The sequence below is a fragment of the Haliotis cracherodii genome, unplaced genomic scaffold (genome assembly GCF_022045235.1).
Source record: "Haliotis cracherodii isolate W230 unplaced genomic scaffold, xgHalCrac1.p SCAF_15, whole genome shotgun sequence".
In the NCBI taxonomy this organism is placed as follows: domain Eukaryota; kingdom Metazoa; phylum Mollusca; class Gastropoda; order Lepetellida; family Haliotidae; genus Haliotis; species Haliotis cracherodii.
This window is the reverse complement of record NW_027266270.1, coordinates 24845176-24868719: the sequence shown is the minus strand read 5'-3', so window position 1 is coordinate 24868719 and position 23544 is coordinate 24845176. Positions and strand designations below refer to the sequence as shown.

At 38.1% G+C, this 23544-nt stretch overlaps 1 protein-coding gene across 2 annotated transcripts in view; it reads left to right on the top strand.

The window, feature by feature from the left end:
* LOC139462409 (DENN domain-containing protein 2A-like) overlaps positions 1-23544 on the top strand; it is an 81829-nt gene that overhangs the window by 48839 nt on the left and 9446 nt on the right. For both annotated transcript variants that reach the window (XM_071244107.1, XM_071244108.1), the window contains exons 6-9: positions 8178-8315; positions 16730-16809; positions 21831-21900; positions 22590-22661. In XM_071244107.1, the coding sequence (XP_071100208.1) occupies positions 8178-8315; positions 16730-16809; positions 21831-21900; positions 22590-22661 (360 nt within the window). The remainder of the gene's footprint in view (positions 1-8177; positions 8316-16729; positions 16810-21830; positions 21901-22589; positions 22662-23544) is intronic.

Sequence of the window (23544 nt, the reverse complement as noted above, 5' to 3'; positions counted from 1 at the left end):
AAATGATCTCTTGTGTAATGAAAAACAATTATGATTTATGGACATAATAAAGCTGTGCATGGTTTTTAGGTCAAGTTTACACTGAAAGACAAACATTTACTCAAAGTATACAAAAACGTGCATGCTATTATCAAATCTGAAATTTGACAATTTTCTTTCTTTGTCAGAAAACACAAAGTCTCAGAAAGCAGAAACTTTTGAGGAAGGAAATATAGTTCTTGTGCATGGCAACAATGTCATTTTGCAGATTAATGTGTCCAATTTATGGAGAGAATTTAGAGCAAACTTACAATGGGGATGAAAGTAGTGAAGCTGTGAAAAAAAATGTTGAAATATGTCAAGTTCAATCAAGGTTAAATTCTAGATTTAACCTTGATTGAACTTGACACATTTCAACATTTTTTTAATACAGATAGATATTGTACTTCATGTTGTGTTTAGTACTCCTAACTTTAGTATTCAGTGGAGCTGATTTTGAAATGTTGTCTTCAAAGCTTGCCAAATGAAAAAAAAGAAGGAAAATTATAGATTTTTTGTCCCAATGGATAAAAAGCATTTCCTGACTTGAAAGTCAAGGGGCTTTATATTGTCCAGGCCTGCTTGTCTGGTGTCCGTCATCCCTCGTGTGCCGTGCCTCACAAACATCTTTACCACTGTCCTCCTCCTCTTCTCCTCCCCTCCACGGCAGCCATATTGAAAAAGCTACTTGTGACAATTACTCAGTCCTTTTTCTTCAAACTGAATGCATTTTTAATACTTGTGTCATCAGTAGTAGGGCTCAGCATTTATGTTTTGTTTCTTTGGTGATATTTTAGTTTTTTTACCTTGTTTTGACCCTGTTTTGAGTATGTTCTTGAACTTTGTCATATTTACCTCTGAAAAATATTCTCCCCCCAAAATAGCTGGATTGGCGGAGCTGAACACTGGCATGTATATTCAAATCATTATATGTTATATCAGTTTTTATTCCTCAGTATTTAGGCATATAATATTTGAATATCAATGCTGATAAGTGACACTTAAAACTGTGACTACAAATCCAGGTGAGCTACAGTGCATATGGCACCATTATTATTTTTCTAAATGTTTAACAATAAAATCATCTTTTTAGGTTTAATCAATTGAGTTAAATTTTCTTCGCAGCCTTCCTTTTGTATGAATAAGTGAATGAATATGAATTAATCTGAGACAGTGCAGCACCAAACCGTAATATGCTAAAGTTTTAAAATTATTGGAGCTTAAGAGTTTCATCAAAACTTTCATACTAAAAATTCAGTTTTCCACAGGTTTCAATTAGTCTCAGATCATGTCTGTATGATTCATGAGACTATCAATATTTCCAATCACTGCTGTGTGTGTCCAATCGTCTGTAGCGTGATGATATGAGATGATGACATCCCGTTTCCTGACCACTGTTTCATTATTCTAAATCTGTACACAGACTCTAGTGGATTTTGTGTGCTGGCATTCAAGAGCACTGCTGCTAATTCCCTAAAAGCTGCTTTTGGTCAAAATCAATAATCTCTTGATGTTGTTAATTGTTGCTGTTTTTCTGTGTCGCCAAAATCCCAGTTGGCCTTGCAGAGTGTAAACACGATCTGTGTTTATGGAATAGGCGATTTTTGGAATACCAGACAGCGCATCAGATGTTTTCGAGGGTCCTAATCAATAATAGTTGTAAAGCAAATGTCATGAGTGATATGAATGATGAGTCTTAGTCACACTAGTTGGTCGTACAGAAACATGGAGCCTCATTCCGATGTGGAGTGATCATCAGTCAAACTGTCACTATATTAAAATGATTAAAGACAAGAAATGAAAGTGAATTTTTTGTGCAATTTGATTCTTTTAGATTACCTTGTGTGACATGTACATCATGAAATATTTCCCTGTAAAATTGGTGTATTTCAATCATGAAACCGGGCCATTTCTCACACAAAGCAATATCGCCCTGAATACTTTCAGTCGTTCTGTGTTTCAGAACTACTTCTTTCATGTAACGTAACATATTCTTGAGAATGAATTTAGGCCAGTTTTCGAGGTTGTTTCTATGTTTTCCCTCTAATTGTACCTTATTGAAACCGTTGTGAGGAACCAGGGTAGAACACTTTGTAAGAGTCAACTAACTTGGGAACCTGTGGGATTTCAAGTTGTCGTTAGTGCCTTGTTACCTATGTTGGTTGTAAGAGTCGACTAACTTGGGAACCTGTGGGATTTCAAGTTGTCAATATTTACAAGCCGCTGTCATATATATTGATGTGTGTGGCGTTAAACACCCATGCACGCATGCACACATTATTGAAGCATTAAGATAACTTTTGATATTCCAAGGCTGTTATTTAAATGATTGGTTGGAAATACCTAATATGCAAAGGGAATATATATGTGACATGTTTGCGTGCCACTTTATAATGAACTTGCCGAATAATAAATGAAATGTCGAAATCAAATAATCAAGCATCCTACCTTAAATATATCTCTGAACACGTATACAATGGATAACCTGTACAGGTACATTTAAATGCATTGTGGGGCGGTTGGGTAGCCTAGTGGTTCGCTCGTCACGCTGCAGACCCAGGTTCGATTCCTAACATGGGTACAATATGGGAAGCCCATTTCTGCTGTCCCCCTCCGTCATATTGCTGGAATATTGCTAAAAGTGGCATAAAACCATACTCACTCACTCATTTAAATGCATTGTACTTTAAATATGTTAATCAATTTTTTCAGGGTAATGGAGAAAGTGATTTGGGTTGAACACTGCTGTAAACAGTATTTCAGTTTTGTCAGAGCATGTCAGCTTAATGTTGGATGAAGTTTACCACTTTGATGAGACCCGTGAAGATCCGGGGTAAAATAGGTCTTCAGCAACCCATGCTTGCCATAAAAGGCGACAATGCTTGTAGCAAAAGGCGACTAACGGGATCGGGTGGTCAGCCTCGCTGACTTGGTTGATGCAGGTCATCGATCCCAATTGCGTGGATCGATGCTCATGATATCAATCACTGGATTCTCTGGTCCAGACCTGAATATTTTACAGACCGCTGTCATATAGCTGGAATATTGCTGAGTGCATCGTAAAACACCAAACCAACCAACCATCTACTTTGATGAATCCAAGAGCATGGGTATGTTGACAAACGGAAAAGATAAATATGGCACACCGGGAATCAAACCAACGATCATAGGTTTGGAATAAAACTCTGAATTGCGGTACCTTAGATGACTGGGCCACTTGTACCCCCTGAGGTACAAACTTAAAGATACAATTAGCACTGAACGTCTCTTTGGAAGCTCTCTCCAGCTTGAGACCCCCAGTAGATTCCTATCTTCATTTATTTATACTGGCACGATCTGTCAACTCAGCCTCCAGACTGGCCCCAGCTGATAACACAATGCTGATACTACTTTCCTCACTGCTAATTACCGCCACTAATTACATTAGGGTGTTTGTGTGACTGACACAGTGTTTGACTTAACATAGTTACTGTAGATTGCCTTACTCCAGGGCAGGCTGGGAGACATGCCGATAGAGCTTAACATGGCCCCACTTCTACCACATAAGATGTACCATATTTGATGCATTGGGCGTTCTACTCCTGATTGGACTATCCAGAGGATTGCATATGGAACTTGTCCATCTCAAAGTGTGCCTCCTAAATACTACTATCATGTGACTTTACAGATAGTTTCAGCCTGTTAGTAATTTTTTTATTTGTTGATGGGAAAAAATTGGGGCCCCACACATTGAAATTGCAGTAGTTTTCTGGTGTGTTTTTTGTCAACATAGCAACTGATCTGATATTATTGTATTGGCCATTACATTACATTACATTACATTACATTACATTACATTACATTACATTACATTACATTACATTACATTACATTACATTACATTACATTACATTACATTACAGTATCTCTTTATTCTTTTTATGATTTCTTTCAATCAGTTTAACATTCTTTCACAGTCCCATGCATATACTCGATATCTTGAAAATTTCAGTTTTATTTTTTATTTATAGATGAATAGGTAATCTTTTTAGGCTCTTAGAAGTAATTTCTAAAAACCTAAATGTCTTTAGATAAGCATGTCTATATAAAGTCATCATTGCGATTTTACACTCAATCTGGCATGGGAGAAACTTTTGATCCCAAACATGTATGGCATTACAGTAATCAAAACTGAACCTGAAAGTCAAGGGGTCACATCTCTATCAGAGGTTTAGTGTGTCGCTTGCTGAAAATGGTAAAAAAAAAATCAAGCACCTCCAATATGATTTTACTGTTTTATGTTTTTGATGGTTGATGAATTGTTGTAATACCCTTTAGGCCAATGATAAATGCAGTCTAGTCCTGCACCATGACCATGGAATATATTTATTTTATGAAAAAAATGAAATAATCTAGAAACGTAAACAAAAGCAAGTCTAGCCAGCTCTAGCTCTATTCCATCTGAAATTCTTTTCTTTTTTCGAGTCAAGAAGGATATTGTGTAATATAAGATTTCAGAGATTAAAGGGCAAGTTCACACGGAAATGAACCTTTCTTTCTTGTACTTTTTCTACATTAAAAGTGTTAACAAAGAAGTGTCATAGACAAAAATATAAAAACATCATATTTAATTAACATATTTTTTGCACTAAAACGATTTATATTTTTCACATTTACCAAGTGTTCTATTTCCATAACAAAAACACCATGGCTTATGTCCCTTGCAATATGACGTCATTGGTGCCAATTGATAAACATTATGACGTCATCATGCTTTGTTAGAGCCGCTTCACGTGGTGTAGGTACAGTTTTGTGATTCTAGCATCTCAGATGCCAGCCAGAATTGTGTTATGCTGAGTCACCACTGCGCCGCAGTGTGTCGTAGACCATGTTGTTTTACCGCAAACTGGTCCTTGATATCTTTTGCGTTGAGAATAGACAGGGACCCAGTTGAATTGGCACCAATTACGTCATAATCTAAGGGGGATAACTCAGGCCTATTTCGCTCGTAAAACGAAGGCCTCATAACGGCATATCACTTTCACACTATTGTGAGCTTCCTACTTTCACTGTGAAAAAAAATGAGTGTATATTTTCAAACACAGATACTAACTAATTCTAAAATTGCGTTTTGTTTAGAAAAAGAAAGAAAGCGATTTTTGCGTGTACACTTCCCCTTTAAATGTTAGTCTAAATGCAGTCATGAGAGGGAAGGCTGGGTGTGTGGCATGACATCAATAACTTAGAAGCCCTCCTCCATGTTTCATTTTGGTAGTCCATAGTTTTCAGGAATTCGTTTCTATGAGCAACCATAGACCAGAATGTGTCGAGTACGGTAGCACGGTGATGGAGCTCTCTGGGTCTAAATGGATCAGAGATAATATTTGGTCTTCTGGAGACTTTGCTGGTTTTGGGTGAAGGCTGTTTTTGTCCCCTCTGTTGACTATTGTCTGGATACTGTGGTGGATTTTGTTATGGTTGTGTGAACAGGCCCGGTGTGACTCATCTGTCAGAGTCAGGAAGGGGTGATGGCTTTTATCATGGCTTACCATTCATTTCCTTTTAAATAATTGTGGCTTCAAGGTTTTTGTTTTTGTTGAACTTTTGTTTCCCTTTTTGAAAGGCAAACTTATGGTAATGTTCATAAGTTACTGACTGGATTTGAGGTATGAGGTTAATGAGATAGTCAATAATATTAATGTCATATCAGGAATGTTTCCCATGTCATTAATGTAAAATCTTTGTTCTCACTACCGCTAAACAGAGATCTGAGGACATACAGTTCATGTCAGAATGACTATTTGGCAGTCTTCATATCTAGTGGTTGTGAGAATAATAATGATGATGATGATGATGATGATGATGATGATCATGATGATGATCATCATCATCCATTTATACTCCATGCATAAGCATGCTCTAAGCGCTTAGATTTTATTACCCTGGTCAATGGATCAGTGTGCACTCAACAATCATTCTCAACTCCCTGGGGAATATACTACCCAAGCTGCCTGTTAGGTGCTAGAAGGTTGCCACCTCATCCTAGGTACCCATTCACTGCTAGGTGAACAGAGGCACAATTTGAAAAAAGTCACTTGCCCAAGGAGACACCACATGCGCTTTATGTGCTTCAGAGTAAAGAAATATTTTCATCATATTTTGAGTTCCCAAACCTTTTCAGTCCTGTTGACCATGTCTACTTGATTAATGAAAAATATAGATAATAATATAATTAATAGGCTTGAATATTATCAATATGAATGCAGGCGTTTTGACAGTCATATTACAATGCATTAACTTAAAGGTCACTAAGTCATCAAGAGTTCATTCCAGTTACTGTTTAACCCCAAATTAAGGCTTTCATTATTACTCTCTTTATTGCACAGATGTTTTCTACACTGATCTTCTCTCCGGTAGTTATAGCACTTGTGTCATGTGCAGAAGGGGAATTCCATTGTGAAGTACTTAGGTCACATGTTACTTGAGGTCTTCCAGTCCTTGATTGTCGCTCAATGTCTTCCTTTAATCACAGGTGATGGTCAGGTAAAAACCAGATTGTTAGCAGTCAAATTGCCTATCTAGTTTATTGAAGGATATCTATCTTGTTGCCATGTAGCTGCTAAAATAATGATGTTAATCTTTGAATGGTAGGCAAATTCACTTTTTAATTGGTAAGTCTTAAGTTCCAGGCAATTGAGTTGGGTCAGCTACACATGAGTTAGTTAATGGTACAGTGTGTTAATCAGCTGCCTCTGCTTTTATTGTGACATTTGTGTGGCAGGTAGTTTGTTGTTCCATGAATGTAATAAAGCATAATGTTCTATCATAAACTTAACATGCACCTCATGTCTAAACAGCAGGGTTAGAAATTGGCACTAGTCCTATAGTCCTTGCCAAAGTGCCCAAAGTAAAGGTATCCTAAGGACTAGTAGAATTTTGCCATTTTTAAAGGTTTTGCTATATGCTATCATTATAAGGACTAGTGGACTGAAACTGTTAGTTTCTACCGCTGAAATGTCAATGTGTTTCACTCAGAATTGATCAGCAGTGAGGCATATCACATGTTAGCAAGCTCCATCTCACTGTGTGACACCTTGGCAACCCCCCACAGAGCACAGAGAACAGGGAACAGTTATCACTGTAAGGAGCTTTGTGGCTAAGATGTGCCCTTTGCAGTACAGTCTGTTGTTGTGATTGGCTTATGCTCTCTTGGGTAAAGGTCTCTACAGACATGTTAGATAAGTGACAAAATAGTAGACTGGCAAGGGTTTATGGACACTTTTAAGTTTATTTCTAAATATTAATGGAAAAACATGATGATGTGGTTATTAGAGTTGGACCATTCATTCCGTAAAAAACAGTTTTCTTTCTGAAAATGCCCCACAAACTACTGTATGTTTACCAGGGTGTTAAAAACCCCAGAAATATTAATTATTTATGTACCTATTAACATGATGAAGAAGAGCAAGTTGCATTTCAGGGAATTTTAAGAAGTGTAACAATTAAACACATGCATTAAAGTTGTACTGGTATTCATGTTTATACCTTGGTATGCTACCCCATGAAGATTCTTGTCTTCAGCAACCCATGCTTGTCCTAAGAGGCAACTATTATCATTGGGATCAGGTTGTCAGGCTCACTGACTTGGTTGATGCATGTCATCGTTTCTCAGTTGCGTGGATCGATGCTCATGATGTCAATTCTGGAAGGTCTGGACCAGACTTGAATATTTACAGACTGCTTTCATTTCGCCAGAATATTACTGTGTGTTGCATAAAACAGGAAATAAACAGATACTATAAATACAAAAAAAACAGGACTAAGATGAAAAGAACATGACAACAAAACTAGATGAAACTACTTCAAGGAACTACTATACTCACATCAGTGTAATGTTGCCATACTTTGTGTACATGCAGACCGTCTCTGTTGTGTAGTGGATAGAGAAACTGCCTGGAGAGCAGATGGTATTTAGGGTTCAATCCCACGTCATACCAAAACACATTAAAAGATGGTACTTGATGGTACCCATTTTTGATTCCTGACATGGGTACAATGTGTGAAGCCCATTTCTGGTGTCCCCCGCCTTGATATTGCTGGAATATTGCTAAAAGCGGCGTAAAACCATACTCACTCACTCACCTTATGTATATGCGACTTTCTCTGTTGTTTTTTTTCAGATAAAGAGCATCAGGAAGACCAATGAGTTTTTGTCAAGAATCTATCCACAATTATTTGAGTATGCACTAGTCGTGGGCTTATTACCCAAGTCAGGCGTGGGATACAAGCCATACGTCATACACAAGTTCCCTGAAACGGTGGGTGAACTCTTCTATTTATGTACATTAGTACTTGGAGTACATTAGAGTTGGACATTGCAGATATGTTTCAGTTGTTTGAGTCTTTAATGGTTCTTACATGCTGTTTTCATTTTCACCACCAAGCTATTTCAGTTTGTTCGTTAATATAGTGAAGTGGAAACCGTTCATGTTTGTGTGAAATGAATACATCGCCAGATGGAAGCAGGAAAAAATAAGCGTATGATGGATGCTAAAACATGACCTCCCCATTGTCTTTCATCTTCAAGTCATCGTCCATAAGCTGTTTCAGAACTTGGTGAAACAAGACAACTTTTCAACATAATTTAAAAAATATCATGGAATGTTTTAAAATATATCCTCGCTTACTCACGTTTTCAAGCCCCTAAAAAGTATTTTTGATTATGTGTCTAATAACAATCCAAATACACTAAATTAAGTCTTATCTTTGAGAACATTTAATTCTGTTAACACTTGGATGGTCTAATGACCATGTCTTGTTAATTTTATAGTGATAATGCCTCACTGAGCGAGACGAGTCTATCAGGCTTCATCTTGTTACCGCCACATGATTTCGAGCCCCTGCATTAGAGTCAGGTTAAAAGTAGATGCACAACATATTCAGTAACATGACATTACGGACAGGAAGTTTACAGCGAGGACATGTAAAGCCTGACAATTCACTGTGCAGAGTTGCATCCCTTGGATGTGCTAAAAAGCTATGGGTCGTATCCTGTTTTGCGATTAGGTACTGTAAATCTGGAAATTAATGCAACATTGTTATTTTTTATAATTGTTACAACTGTTGCTCAATAAACCGTGTTTGTGTTAATATTCAAATTGGTATTTCCGCTATCCAGAGTGTGCAGTGAGGCCATCTTGTTGTTGATAGACATTTGGAGACATAAATGTAAAAATTAATTAATGCAAGCAAAGACCACTCACATTTTTCGCATTTAATTCGAGCTCGCGTTAATTTCAAGATTTACAGTATTCTTCCAGGTTTGTGAACACCCGGATTCCCCTGCTCATGGGTTTCCTTTAACGTCTAAGACATGCATCACTTCGGTGACGTACTGTGATATAACTTAACTCTTTCAACACTAGTCAACCAGAAGCTTTTACTGCTATGACACGGAGATCCCAGAGACTCATCAAGGAAATTATCCACTTGTATGTCTTCCAAACTTGCTCACATTGTTTTATGACCATTAAATGAGGACCGATAAAGCTGGTAGTAAGTCTGGTCTCACTAGAACACACATCTATGATAATGAGTTCGAATCATGGTTGCCTCGATAATGTTCTAGGTTTGTCAGCTCCATACCCGTGCTCATGGGTTTCACCGAAGTGTTTGACATTTGAGACCTGCATCACTTTCCTCCCAAGTTAAGCTGGCACGCTGGAACTGGAATAATGTTCAAAGCGGCGTTGACCCAACTCACTCACTCACTGGAACACATGTCAGATAGTTCTGTCTGTCTTTTTGGATTATGAATTGTAAAACAGTTTTTGAGATAAAAGACATCTTCTGGGATCATGAATGGTGACAAAATGAAAGAAATACAATGGTTTCTTCATGAATTTGCCATCATCTGATCGAGAGCTTTTTAGTAGCTTTCTTGCAGCTTACAGCACTGCTGTGCTCTAGCACTCACTCCATCAGCCAATCAGCTTCCTGTGTTAGCTATATTGACCAATCAGTTGCAAGAATAAATGGCTCCTTACACCTCACTTGAATTTGTTTCAGTTGGATGATGTGGTAAGATTTTTTACTATGTTAACATATGTTTTGCACCTTCTTGAGCTCGGCGCAGCTCTAATAGCAAGGAGTTTTGGCATCAGCATTAGGCAGTGCTTTTACAAGGGGACAATGGCTTTTGCATGATGAAGATGATGATATATCTTGATGCTATGTATATCAAAAGTAACAACACAAGGCATTGGAAATATCATAAAACTGCCTATTAATTTTATTGTTTTTATGCAGTCCCATGTCAGAATTGTGTTTCATATACCATGCCAGATGATTACACAAGGTAACTTTGGAAATCATTGAAGGTATTTTTTTTTTCTTAAAAGACAATGCTGTACTAAACAAACAGTTTTCTAATGCCTGAAGTTTTGATACACGTTGCAGACTGGATGTGACGGATTATTTAGTGTGATACAAGAAATTATCATGAAATTTATAAAAAAAATATTATTCACTTCAACAGCGGGCATACAAAGTAGGTCAGGACGGCAACTTGCTTGCTTGTACCAACATGGTAAGTTTGGTATCGTGGGTTGTTGTTTGTCTTGTTGACAAGCAGTGAAATAGCAGCAGCGTGTTCATTTCACTAGTTCCATTTGTACATGTGTGCACCTGTTTTACGAGCATTTCATTTTTATTTTATGACATTTTTTCACTCAAAATGATTTGTGGTTTGGTATGTTATTTTTTCAATGGTTGCTGGTGTAGCTTTCTGTTTGTGATTTCTCATTTTATTTGCTGGATTGGTTTGCCGTTATGTTAATTTCCAGGTAATTTGTGATATTGTGTATAGTCTCTTCATGGAATGCTCCCTTGTTCTACAGCATGCATACATACAAGCAATATGCATGTTGATATGGTAGTATTGTGAATGCTTCATTACATATATCACACATAATGGGATTTGCTTGAAGGTAGTTGCTATAGTTTCAACAGATTTTATATTTTATATTGTGCATGTTTATGGATGAGATATTTATTTAACAAAGAAGAATATATTCATTTATTGGACGACATATGAGTATATACTTGACAATTATGGTGTGATGTTTCTCTGAAAGTTTGTTATGTCCCAATATTTTTCGTCATTGGTATCTTATTGTGAGGTCATGTATGGATATCAAATTACATATAATGAGGGTGTGAAAAACGTATATAATGAAATGCATAGAAAATGTATGTAAAGGACTTCTCAAGGAAAGGACAAGATGTGAGAAATGGAGAAAATGTTTGCATATCATTATGGATGGTACAAGTTGTGTTCATATGAATGAATCCTGTGAACATCCGGGGTAGAATAGGTCTTCAGCAACACATGCTTGCCATAAAAAACGATTGTGCTTGTTAAAAGAGGCGACTACAGGATTCGGATGGTCAGACTTGCTTGGTTGATGCATGTCATCGTATCCCAATGACGTGGATCGATGCTCATGATGTCAATCACTGGATTGCCTGGTCCAGACTGGATCATTTACAGACCACCGTCATATAGCTGGAATATTGCTGAGTGTGGCGTTAAATGACAAACAAGCAAAAAACATCATATAAATGAGAATTAAACTTGATTCATGTTAAAACTTGTATGTATGAGAATTGAGGGATTTATCTAGGCCTGCTCAGGGGCCAATATTCAGCCCCAAGCCTGCAGCATATGTCTGAGAAAATTCCCAAATTGGAATTACAAATTTCCTGGTTAATGTTAATGATGTTATAACTAATGTTATGGCTTTGTAGCGGTGACTTGTGTATCACAGATGACAGGCACATCACCAAAAAGAGGAAAAGGCTTTAATGCTTATTTTTTAACATTATTGTAATGTTAAAGTACCTCAGAACTTAAGAAAAAAATGTTTTGCCAAGGACACTTGGTTTAGAATGCTAAATGAATCCCTGGAGTTATTACAACCCTAAATGAATAGGTGAAACTAAATGTACCAACTGGTTGATATTAGAGGTTTTTGGGAAGCGTTTTTCTAATATTTGAACATGGGCAAGTCTTTTACCAATGCTGAATTTCTAATATTTACACAGAAAGCAGTACAAATGTATTGTAGTACAAATGTATTGCAATAAATTCTCGTTGCGTCACAAACTTATGGATTTCATCAGGTCAGGATTAAAACATTGTCAAGTGTATGGAAACAAAGACCAGTGTTAGAAATTGGCACTAGTCCTGTAGTCCTTACCAAACTGCCCAATAGTAAAGGTATCCTAAGGACTTTTAGAAATTGGCCCATTTTAAGTGGTTTTGCTATATGTTATCATTGTAAGGACTAGTGGGAAAAAACTGTTAGTTTCTAACCCTGAAGACTACATGTCACCTATTGGAACATATCAATATTTCAACATTTTCAAAACTTAAAGTTTGACATTTCCAGTGGGACAAAATGTGCCCTCATCCTACCTCATCCTTTACTACAAAACTGAAGTCAATCACTGGATTGTCTGGTCCAGACTCGATTATTTACAGACCGCCATCATATAGCTGGAATATTGTTGAGTGCGGCGTTAAACAAGAAACAAATAAACTACATTGGCTTTGGTTGACCCTCAACTCAAGTCCTTCATAGCGTATCATTAGACCAATCTTGCCTATTGAACAATGTTAAATAATGGATGGCTTCTACTGATGACAGTGTAATGGAAACCTGGTAATCCAGGGCTTGGTGGGCCCTCATTTCTAGTGTCTTGGATTACTACAGAGCTATAAATATATTTCTAAAAGTCTGACTCGTAACATGGGTCACCTAACTGAGAGGCTTAAATTCAGAAGGTGGCCTCAGATGTGAGGATTGAATGATGGGCAAATGGCGACATCGTCTCAAACCTGAGTTTCAGAAAACGATACCGCCACTGGATTTGGTCTTTCGCGTCGGTGCTCCAGGGCACTCTTGAGGTCTGTAAGCTGTTTAAGTAGACCCACAGGACAGATAATCCAGGAATCTGTGCATCACATGAAGTGACACCCATATTGGTATTACAGGCAAACAGCCCCAGTACTACGTGCTGGCAATCGCAGCCAACGAGGTGTGTGGTTGGTTTAGGTAACTGACTTGATAGGATATTGTGGTATATTGCAGTGTCGTTACAGCGCAATACTCACATTATTGTGCCTTGTAGACCCACTACATTATCCCACCCATGAAGATCCGGGGTAGAATAGGTCTTCAGCAACCCATGCTTGCCGTAAAAGGCGACTATGCTTGTCGTAAGGTGACAAACGCGATCGGGTGGTCAGGCTGCATGTTGTACCCTGATGTTAATTTGAACCCTCATCAGTCACTGGATTGTCTGGCCCAGGCTGCTGTCATATAGCTGGAATATTGCTGAGTGTGGCGTTAAACAACAAAACAAACAAACAATGGCTGATTGTGCTGTATTCTGCCTTATGGCTTGGGATGCTTTTCATGCTGTCACCAGTGGTTTGCCTGGCCCAGACTCGACTAATAGTTAAGATGGTATCATCCACTCATTTAGCATGAAGATCTGAGGCAGAATTAGTTTCCAGCCAGTTGTAAAAGGTGACTGACGGGATCGGCTTGCCAGACTCCGTGACTTTGTTGATGCATGTCATTGCGCACTACGGTGTAAAAAAACAACCCCAAAACAACCCATTCACCTTGTTAAAAGCTGAGGCAGTCATTATAGTGTTGGTTTTCAATGAGTCAGTCAGTATTTATTCTTGTCCCTATGATACTGGAGGACATTGGTATGTGTATACATGGTGTGATTGATTTCATTGCCTGATGAACGATAGATAAGTGTTGATGCTTTTATGTATTGGTAAAAGCTAAGTTACATGACTGTGGGGTAGCCTAGTGGTCAAAGCGTTCGCTCGTCACGCCGAAGACCCGGGTTCGATTCACGACATGGGTACAATGTGTGAAGCCCATTTCTGGTGTCCCCCGCCGTGATATTGCTGGAATATTGCTAAAAGTGGCGTAAAACCAAACTCACTCACTCACTACATGACTGTGGATCAGCATGCTAACTACAGTTTATGGCACTGAATACTGCCAGGCATTGATTTTTGTATGTCAGGCACCATTGTAATCTAGTTGTTGGTGGTTAATGCCATTTATAGTGGAATAAACAGGATTCGGAGGCTATGTGTCTAGACTGGCCCGACAACTTGGCTACTCCTATCTGCTCAAGCTACAAACTGCATTTTGAATTCTGCCACAAATCATGCAGTTGTGGCAGCGGAAGGCCAGTGGAAATGCAAAGTGTGACAAATTTTCAGTGACACATTAAAGAAATCTGTAGGTAGTTTGTGTGATACTTACTGTGACTTTTCAGTGGTTGAAGTTAACCTGAAACGCTTACTAGCACATATAGTTATAACATATTATGACACCCTCTGAAAAGCCTGAAAGTTTGCTTACCCTGAGGATCATTTAATGTCTGAGAGATTTACTGACCAGGTTGTGAGGGCTTGTGCTAATTTCTGACCTTGCAGTTTGATTATCCTTCAGGTTTTTGCAAAACATTGTTATATCATTACTATTTTTTTGTATTGTTAGCCCTACTGTCCTTAAACTTGATATTAACATTATCTTAATCCTTATGATGTCAAATGTCATTCAAAGAAGTTGACAGTCTCTCAGGGCTACAGTCATAGTTCAGGATATTGTGATGGTGGTTGTATGCCTGTTTATTATGCTCAGTTCCTAACTCACTGGATTGTCTGGTCCAGATTTGATTATTTACAGACCGCCTGGAATATTGCTGAGTATGGCATTAAACGACAAACAAACAAACAAAACAAAGTTTTGTGCAGTGATGAGGCTTATTTCTAATGCAGAAGTTGTGTTCTACTCACCTACCTTCCAAATGTGGAGGACCAAAATTGATCTGCTGCCATAATACACTCTCTGTGAAGGTTTAACAGAAGGGAAACCCTTTAAATATCTGACCCGTGAAGATCTGGGGTAGAATAGGTCTTCAGCAACCTATGCTTGCCATAAAAGGTGACTTTGCTTGTCGAAAGAGGCGACTAACGGGATCAGTTGGTCAGGCTTGCTGACTTGGTTGGAGCATGTCATTGATCCCAATTGCGTGGATCGATGCTCATGATATCAATCTCTGGATTGTCTGGTCCAGACTCAATTATTTACATACCGCCGTCATATAGCTGGAATATTGCTGAGTGCGCCATAAAACAACAAACCAACCGACAACCAACCTTAAATATCTTAAATCAATACTCCCAACCCCCACCCCCACTAAAAATTAAATGAAAGAACAAATAGGAGAAAGATAATGTCCTCCTCTTTCCCTGCTTTAGGAAAAGGTTTTTCAACAGATACTTTATTTGGTGTATCAGTGTTGTATTTTCATTTATTTATAAAGAAGACATAAATATGTAAGTTTCTTTAAAGAATAATGACAAAGGCTATGTTAAAAGCTGTTGAAACATTTTATCACGTTTCTTCAATGTCTGTTTGCCTGCGTCACTGAATGTCAAGCATATGCTAGCAGAGCAAGACTGTTACAATCCTCAGCTCCTACTGGTTACTTCAACACTAGCCTTAGGGGAATGATTGACCCAGCATTGCATTTTCCTGTATCGTGGCATTTGGTTGTCTTGCTTTTTTATTTCAATGAAAAAAAATTTGACCTCTGACTGACTGTTGAGCATAACACAGCTGTCAAGCACTTGCTGGGATGAACTTCCTGAAGGAGAACTTATAAATGGTGGTGGGCCTTGTGTATGTAATTTGTATTGATTCTGAATGATGTGAAGTTCTCTCAGGGCTGTACCCTACTTAGGAAGTCTCTCGTTATCTCTTTATCAGTATGTATCAGTACTGAGTTATATATAAGTGTGTTCGTCTGAAAAATTAGACAAAAAATGCAAAGGACAAGGTATTATTTGGGATAAGGTTTGTTCACTGAAAATTCCTATTAAAAATCAGGGGGTGGTCGGTTTAAAATGTTCGCTTGTCATGCCGTGAATTTCAATTCCTGACATGGGTGCAATGTGTTAAGCCCATTTCTGGTGTCCCCCTGGAATATTGCTAAAAGCGGAGTAAAACCATACTCACTAATAAAAATCAACCTTTTCTCATGAATTTTACCAACAACACTGAATTTAATATTGTTTTGAGTTGAAAAGAAATAATGATTGTCAGTGAGAGTTGACACTTGCTGTTAAATTCACAACATTTCAACATATTATCTCCACTTATGCTTTTTTGGGTTGTAATTTATGAAGAGGCCCACTTGATCATCATTAAACTGCAAACTTGCCTTACTTATATTTGTATGTTAGTGAGTATGGTTTTACACTGCTTTTAGCAAAATTCCAGCAATATCGCGGCAGGGACACCAGACAATTATTGGGCATCACACAATTTACTCTTAGATTTTTAATAGGTTTGATGTAACATGGTAAATTGTGTCAAAGACTGATGCTTGTTTGTGTCAAAGATTGATGTTTGTTTGTGTCAAAGATTCATTGTGTCAATGATTGATGTTATGTAATTGGTGGATTTGGTGAAGTTTGACATTAAATGGTTGATTGCATCAAACATCGACATTGCATGGCAGATTGCGTCGAGGATTGATGTCTAATAGTTGATTGTGTCAATGATTGATATATAATAGTTGATTGTGTCTAGGATTGATGTAACATGAAGTGCCCGTATATTTTCAGATTGACAGCAATGTGTCGGTGCCTCTGTTCTGTTTCCCAGATGCCCCAGAGTACAAGCCACCAACAGGCATCGTTGCTAGGTAAAGGATTCTACTTTTCCTTTGAAGTACAGACCTGTTGTACCACTTAAACAAGATCCGAGTGCGATGTAGTTTGCCGAGTTATATCATGCGCCCTTGATACCCTGAGTATCAGAAGGTAGTCAACATTAGATTATTGACCTTTTTCACACTTTTGCCATTTTGGATCGAAAACGAGGCTCGGTGACCATAGCTCCATGCAGTGTGATTCGATAGGGAACAGAGAGCATATTGTGAAGGGGAAATCCATGTCCCCACATTTCACTGATGGACATGTCAAACAAAAAATGGTATCCACTGTATCTAATACAGAACACATTGCACATTTAATCCTGAGGTCCAACTAGAAAATGCATGTAATACACTGGAATTCGCATTTTGCTGTCAGGATCCCGGAAGTGAATCGAAAGGTGCATTTCAAGATACATATTTCTGAAATAGTTTGTTTTATCATAACCTCGTCAGCATATTTGTACATTGTGATAATATCTTCAATGACAGAAGTTTTGTACCGTAAATGAACTGCATAACATGAAACACGTCTGTGTATTTTGCTAATTTGCTCAGTCAACGCGTGGCTTGGTGAACTCGAGATCATCAATCATGTTTATTTCACGCTTCATAGTGGTGTTTGCTGCACCACACACTATCGTTTTGCCATGAGTCCAGTTGACTTAAGACACTTCTTCTGCTATGATTTTTATCCAAACATATTACAATATTACTGAAATTAGTTTACAAAATAACTCGTGTTTCAAAATAATATTCAGAAGGGGCGATTACTCTATTCAGTATGTACAATGACAGATACTTTTCCTTCAAACATCACTTATTTACACAGATTATTGGCAATTAAGATTGCACTGTGCACGACAGGGGCGGTCGGGTAGCCTAGTGGTTAAAGCGTTCGCTCGTCACGCCGAAGACCCGGGTTCAATTCCTGACATGGGTACAATGTGTGAAGCCCATTTCTGGTGTCCCCCGCTGTGATATTGCTGGAATATTGCTAAAAACCATTCTCACTCACTGTGCATGACAAAAGTAATAGTGTGTGAAATGTTTAAAATAAGTTAAAATGAAACTTAATATGAATAAATATAAATATTGCATGAAATAGAAGACATATGATAATTGATACAAACATCAACTTCTTGAACACCCTCACCTAAACCTATATGATGATAGGGAATTGTATACCAAAAGGAGGCTACTGATACATTTATCCTGAATAGTATGAACATGTCTTGATCAGATATACGGTAGGTACAGATAAAATAACAAAAGATGAAAAGGAATCAACTTAATCGGTAATAAAACCAAGATCAAATATATGTACCGGTACAAATTATGTTGATGGAATGAGACAAAATAAAACATAAACTCATCAGCATATATCAATCACTGTAAAGAGGTTAAAATATATGATGTGTCATTTATGTAATCAAATTGAAAGCCAAATATAAGTTTGCTGTTGCTTTTAGTCATTGCAGGACAATGATTAATTATTTGTTTGATTTCAGAATAAAAACCATGTCAATAGAGTAATAAAAACAATTAAGGTTGCAGCCTGGGTCTGTAGATAGATTTTGTTTCACATCAGTTCAGAGTGACAAGAATAATTTAACTTGTCTTCTTTCAAACTTTTGTATATTCTCTCTTTGACACTGAACATGAAACCCCTGGCTACTAAACTATTCATACACCAAATCTACTAAACAAATTTACGCCAGTAAGTGTGTCTGGTGTAAATAATGAAGTTCATGCAGATAAATGTATGATTTGATAATACTCATGACCAAAACAAAAATATCAAAGTATTCTTTTCATAAAGTTTCAAAAATAAATATACAAATATATATTTACAGTCTATGTACACTCTTGAAAGCTGGATATATGTAAATATTACATTGTTTATGAATTATCCAAAACTGATTATATATATACCTTATCATACATGTAGATTATCAAGTGTCATGATGAGAAAATCTGAGTTTCGAAGGAAGTATTGAAATTATGTCATTGTTATATGATTTTAATTATGATATCATTGAGATGTCTCACCAAAAGTTCAGCATTCTTGAAATGCATCCACCATGTCCATGTTGTTTAGTTTCCAGCATACATGTTAATGGTGTTTTATGTTTCCTGGGTCTATGAACATGCAAACCTCAAATTTTATCACCAAAATGAAATAAAATATCATCTTGGAGAATTACTAATGTTTCCACAGACTGTTCAGTCAGTACTAAAATGTCAAAACTGGTCTCATATTTAACAATCTGGATTCCTCATATTTATCAATCTGGATTCCTCATATTAAACAATCTGGATTCCTTACATTTAACAAAGAAAACAAACCAAAATTTTCATCTGTTAGTTTCTCACAATATAAGCTTGTTTATCGTTCGCTTCAGTTATTCAGACTTTTCAAAAATGAACATGGCATGTCCTTCGACTTGGCCGAGGTGTCTTTGTCAGTCCAAAGCACCTAATTAAATTCCAGGAAAAAATAATTTTCTTGCTTGTAAACAAATGGTACAATGTGTTTTCTTAGAATAGTTTTATTCAAACATCCTGAGTCTGATAAATATTGACCATGTGTCAGTGAGTGAATGAATATGGCTTTTCACTTCCTCATCCTATTTAGATGATATGTGACAGGAAGCACATTGTAACTTGTGTGTTATTATCAGCAGCAAGCTCCTGCAGACATCCATCACGGGAAATGGTTTCAGTTTCAGCATACATCTTCTCCGTGAAGAAAGGAAATCAACAGAGCTGACTCTGTAGACTGTGTAGATATTCATTGTGTTGACTCTCTAGACTCAAAGCCTGAAATAAATAATTCTATAAGTATTGTAATACTATTTCTACTTCTATATTTTTTTTATGAACAATGCATATTCACCTTCTCAAAATATTACTTATTCAGAAAACAACATTCTTCTGAAATAGAGAAATTTTAGGAAAATTAATCACAGTGAATAACGTTACCTGCTACTTTAGAACAATATTGAAGGTATCAATCTGATAAGTACCAACAAGTTGGATTCACCACATACATCATGTCCATACCTGGTGTCACCTGTCACCCATGATATTGCTTGTATATCGTCAAAGCAATATAAAACCCAGCTCACTCACTAACTCCTGTGCTGCCATGGTTCAACCATTATGAGGTCAGGCTTCTGATTAAGACTCTCTGTCACAACCCAACAGTCCTTTTTCCTCACAAAATCAGACACGTATCTCTGTTCCAATTTAAAAATCAAAACCAAGTAACATTAGAGTGAGTGAGTATGGTTTTACGCCTCTTTTGGCAATATTCCAGCAATATCACATCTGGGGACACCAGGAATGGGCTTCACACACTGTACCCATGTGGGCAATATGACCTGGGTCTTTGTCTTTGGTGTAATGAGGGGCAGTGGGGTAGCCTTGTGGTTAAAGCATTCACTTGTCATGCTGAAGACCCAGGTTTGATTCTCCACATGGGTACAATGTGATGATTTTAAATGATAATTATTTCCTTAGAGACTTGCGCAGTAACAGTGGTTGTTTAGTCTTTCTGATTCCAAGGATGGATGGTCGCATGTTCAGTAGAAGCTGTGTTTAATCATCTGTAAAGACAGTTATCATTGCTAACACCAGCAGTGTCACAGGTGACTCAGTGGTCTTCATGTGCAGTACAGAGTTATGTCCCTTATCTGCTGGATCTGCTGGTCCTGGGTTTTAATCCCAGATGATTACCCAGTTATGGTCCTTGGTCTGCCAGCACCATATCCCTGCATGATCATGGGCTACATCCAATATTAAGCAGAATGAAATATGTAAGCTAGAAACTGTTAGAGCAGCTTAGTTCCTAACTCAACCTTGCTCACCTCAACCTCTGGTTCATTTGGTACAGGAATAAGTAAAAAAGGCTGCTGTTACATATTAACAAATCGTAAACATGCAGTGGGGTTCAATGTCGTGTTCAAGATTGTTCCACTTATATTGTGATGTGCATGCATGCATGTGTGTGTGTTGCTACTTGTACAAGTCCGGACTAGCTGGTTTTATAGTGAGGTTCCATGCTTCAGTTTAACATAGACAACACACTCAGACACGGTATACTGACCAACCAGTCCTTGTTTTATCCCCTTTAAATGCTGAGTGCTAGACAGGGTAACAACAAGCACCATTAGTTAACGTCTTTTGGTATGACATGGCTACAGGATCAAACTACTGACCTCCTGGCAAGATGCTCCATCCACTGGACCATGGAGGCAGTCAAAAGAGACTATTTCTTAGTGTTTATTTGTATGCAATCTCATTAAAATCAGATCTCAGTTTTCGCTACCGCTAAACGAAGATGTGAGGACATCCCATTACGGGTCATGTCAGAACGACCTTTCACGAATTTTGACCGACCAATGAAATGACTGACAAGAAATCAACATGAGCAAATTAGAAGGTAGCTTTCTCGAGCTTTACGACACTAGTTTCAAACTGGCGACTACGCTTCGAAACATATTTTGACGTATTCTCGATTTAAAAAATTAAACTGATAAGAAGAACATTCTGGAATGGCTTATAAATGGCCTAGATTGTATGGATATAATCATAAAACCCGATACTGTCGTTCAGAATACCCCGTGTTAAATATTTCGTGGTTGCATGATTGGAAAACACATTCCGACTGTCACTTTCATGATCTGGTAAGCGACGTTCTGATTGGTTGGATGAAAGGTCGTTCTGACGTGACCCTTAATGGGATGTCCTCAGATCTTTGTTTAGCATTAGCGAGAACTATGATCTGATTTTAATGAGATTGATTTGTATGATTTGCCACATCATGGTATCTTGATGTGTGCTGATAGAAACAAATACAAATATTTTAATTGTTAACTTGATGTAAAATCATTGCTTAATGCACTATTAAACAATCATGTGCAGTATTTACGTGTTCTCTCATTTACTTTCACCAGTATATATCATCAGATGAATTTATATTCTAACCAAGATATTTTGTGTTACAGTGAGTCCTACTCGTTTGTTCTGACCAACATCGATGGAGAGAGGGTGTATGGATACTGTCGCAGGATACAGGTAGGGCAATGGCACCTCATTAAAATTATCAGAATAATTTGTGCAGCCACACAGGTTTAGAGAACTACCGTTACCTAACGCCTAAATCATCTTACAATTTGGACCTTCTAATTCATCACTTGTACTGGGCCAGGGTCCCATTCGAGTAGCACTGGTGACTTGTTGTAAAGAGAGTTGTGTCCCTTAACTGTCTGGATCCGCTGGTCATAGGTTTGAATCCTGTTTCACAGCAGTAATGATTATTGGTCAGGACCATACCAACAGGGTGGAGTCCACCTGAGAAGTAACATCAACAGATTGCGTCTATGGGCTTTCTTCCAACATTAGTCCCGTGGGCACGCCAGAAACCTATGATCGGTTTGTATCCTGGTTCGCCCCGATTATGTTTCTAGGTTAGTCAGCACCATACCCGTGCTTGTGGGTTTCACCGAAGTGGTAAATGTCGAAGTCCTGCATCACTTCAGGCTTTCCACTCTCATTAATGTGACACGCCATGATATAACTGGACTCGTGACTATATTGCTGAGATACTGCCGATGTGACATAAAACTTTAACTCACTCACTGATATTACTGGAACACTATTCAAAGCAGTGTTAAACCCAACTCACTCACTCACTCCTCCCACACTAAGCTGCCACACTGTGATGTTATGAAATACTTTTTAAGTCGACTGTATTCCTGTTCCAGCCACCTGACTCAAATCTGCAGGAGGTGATCTGTATCATCAGCCCAGTGGATGCCTTCAACATGTACAATAAGGTAGGAGGGGACACAACTAGTTGGAGACCCTTGGGGATGCCTGAAAAAAAATAGTTCCCTTTGATAGATTTATGATTTACATTAATGAAGTCATATATCAGCAGTCACTCAAGATTTCTTCAACTGATGTAAGAAACTTTGGTATTTACCAAATGGTTGTCAATCTGAGAATGCAAGAACCCCAAACTAGGATAAATAAGTAAGGAAACGGTTTCTTATGCCTGTATTTGAAGGTAACTGAAATGTGAATTGGGTGGTCACAAGGGCTCACTAAATTAAGGATTGGGTGGCTACAGGTACTGACTGAACTAAAGATTAGATTGTCACAGGAGTTCACTGAACTAAAGATTGGGTTGTCACAGGAGCTCACTGAACGAAGATTGGGTGGTCACAGTGGCTCACTGAACTAAAGATTGGGTGGCCAAAGGTACTGACTGAACTAAAGATTAGGTTGTCACTGGAGCTCACTGAACTAAAGATTGGGTTGTCACAGGAGCTCACTGAACTAAAGATTGGGTGGTCACGGGCTCACTGAACTAAAGATTGGGTGGTCACAGGGACTCACTGAACTAAAGATTGGGTGGCCACAGGGGCTCACTGAACTAGGGTTTGGGTGGCCACAGGGGCTCACTTAACTAAGGATTGGGTGGTCAAGGGGCTCACTGAACTAGAGATTGGATGGCAACAGGGGCTCACTGAACTAAAGATTGGGTGGTCACACGCTCACTGAACTAAAGATTGGGTGGTCACACACGCTCATTGAACTAAAGATTGGGTGGTCACACACACTCTCTAAACTAAGGATTGGGTGGCCACAGGGGCTCACTGAACTAAAGATTGGGTGGCCACAGGGGCTCACTGAACTAAAGATTGGGTGGTCACA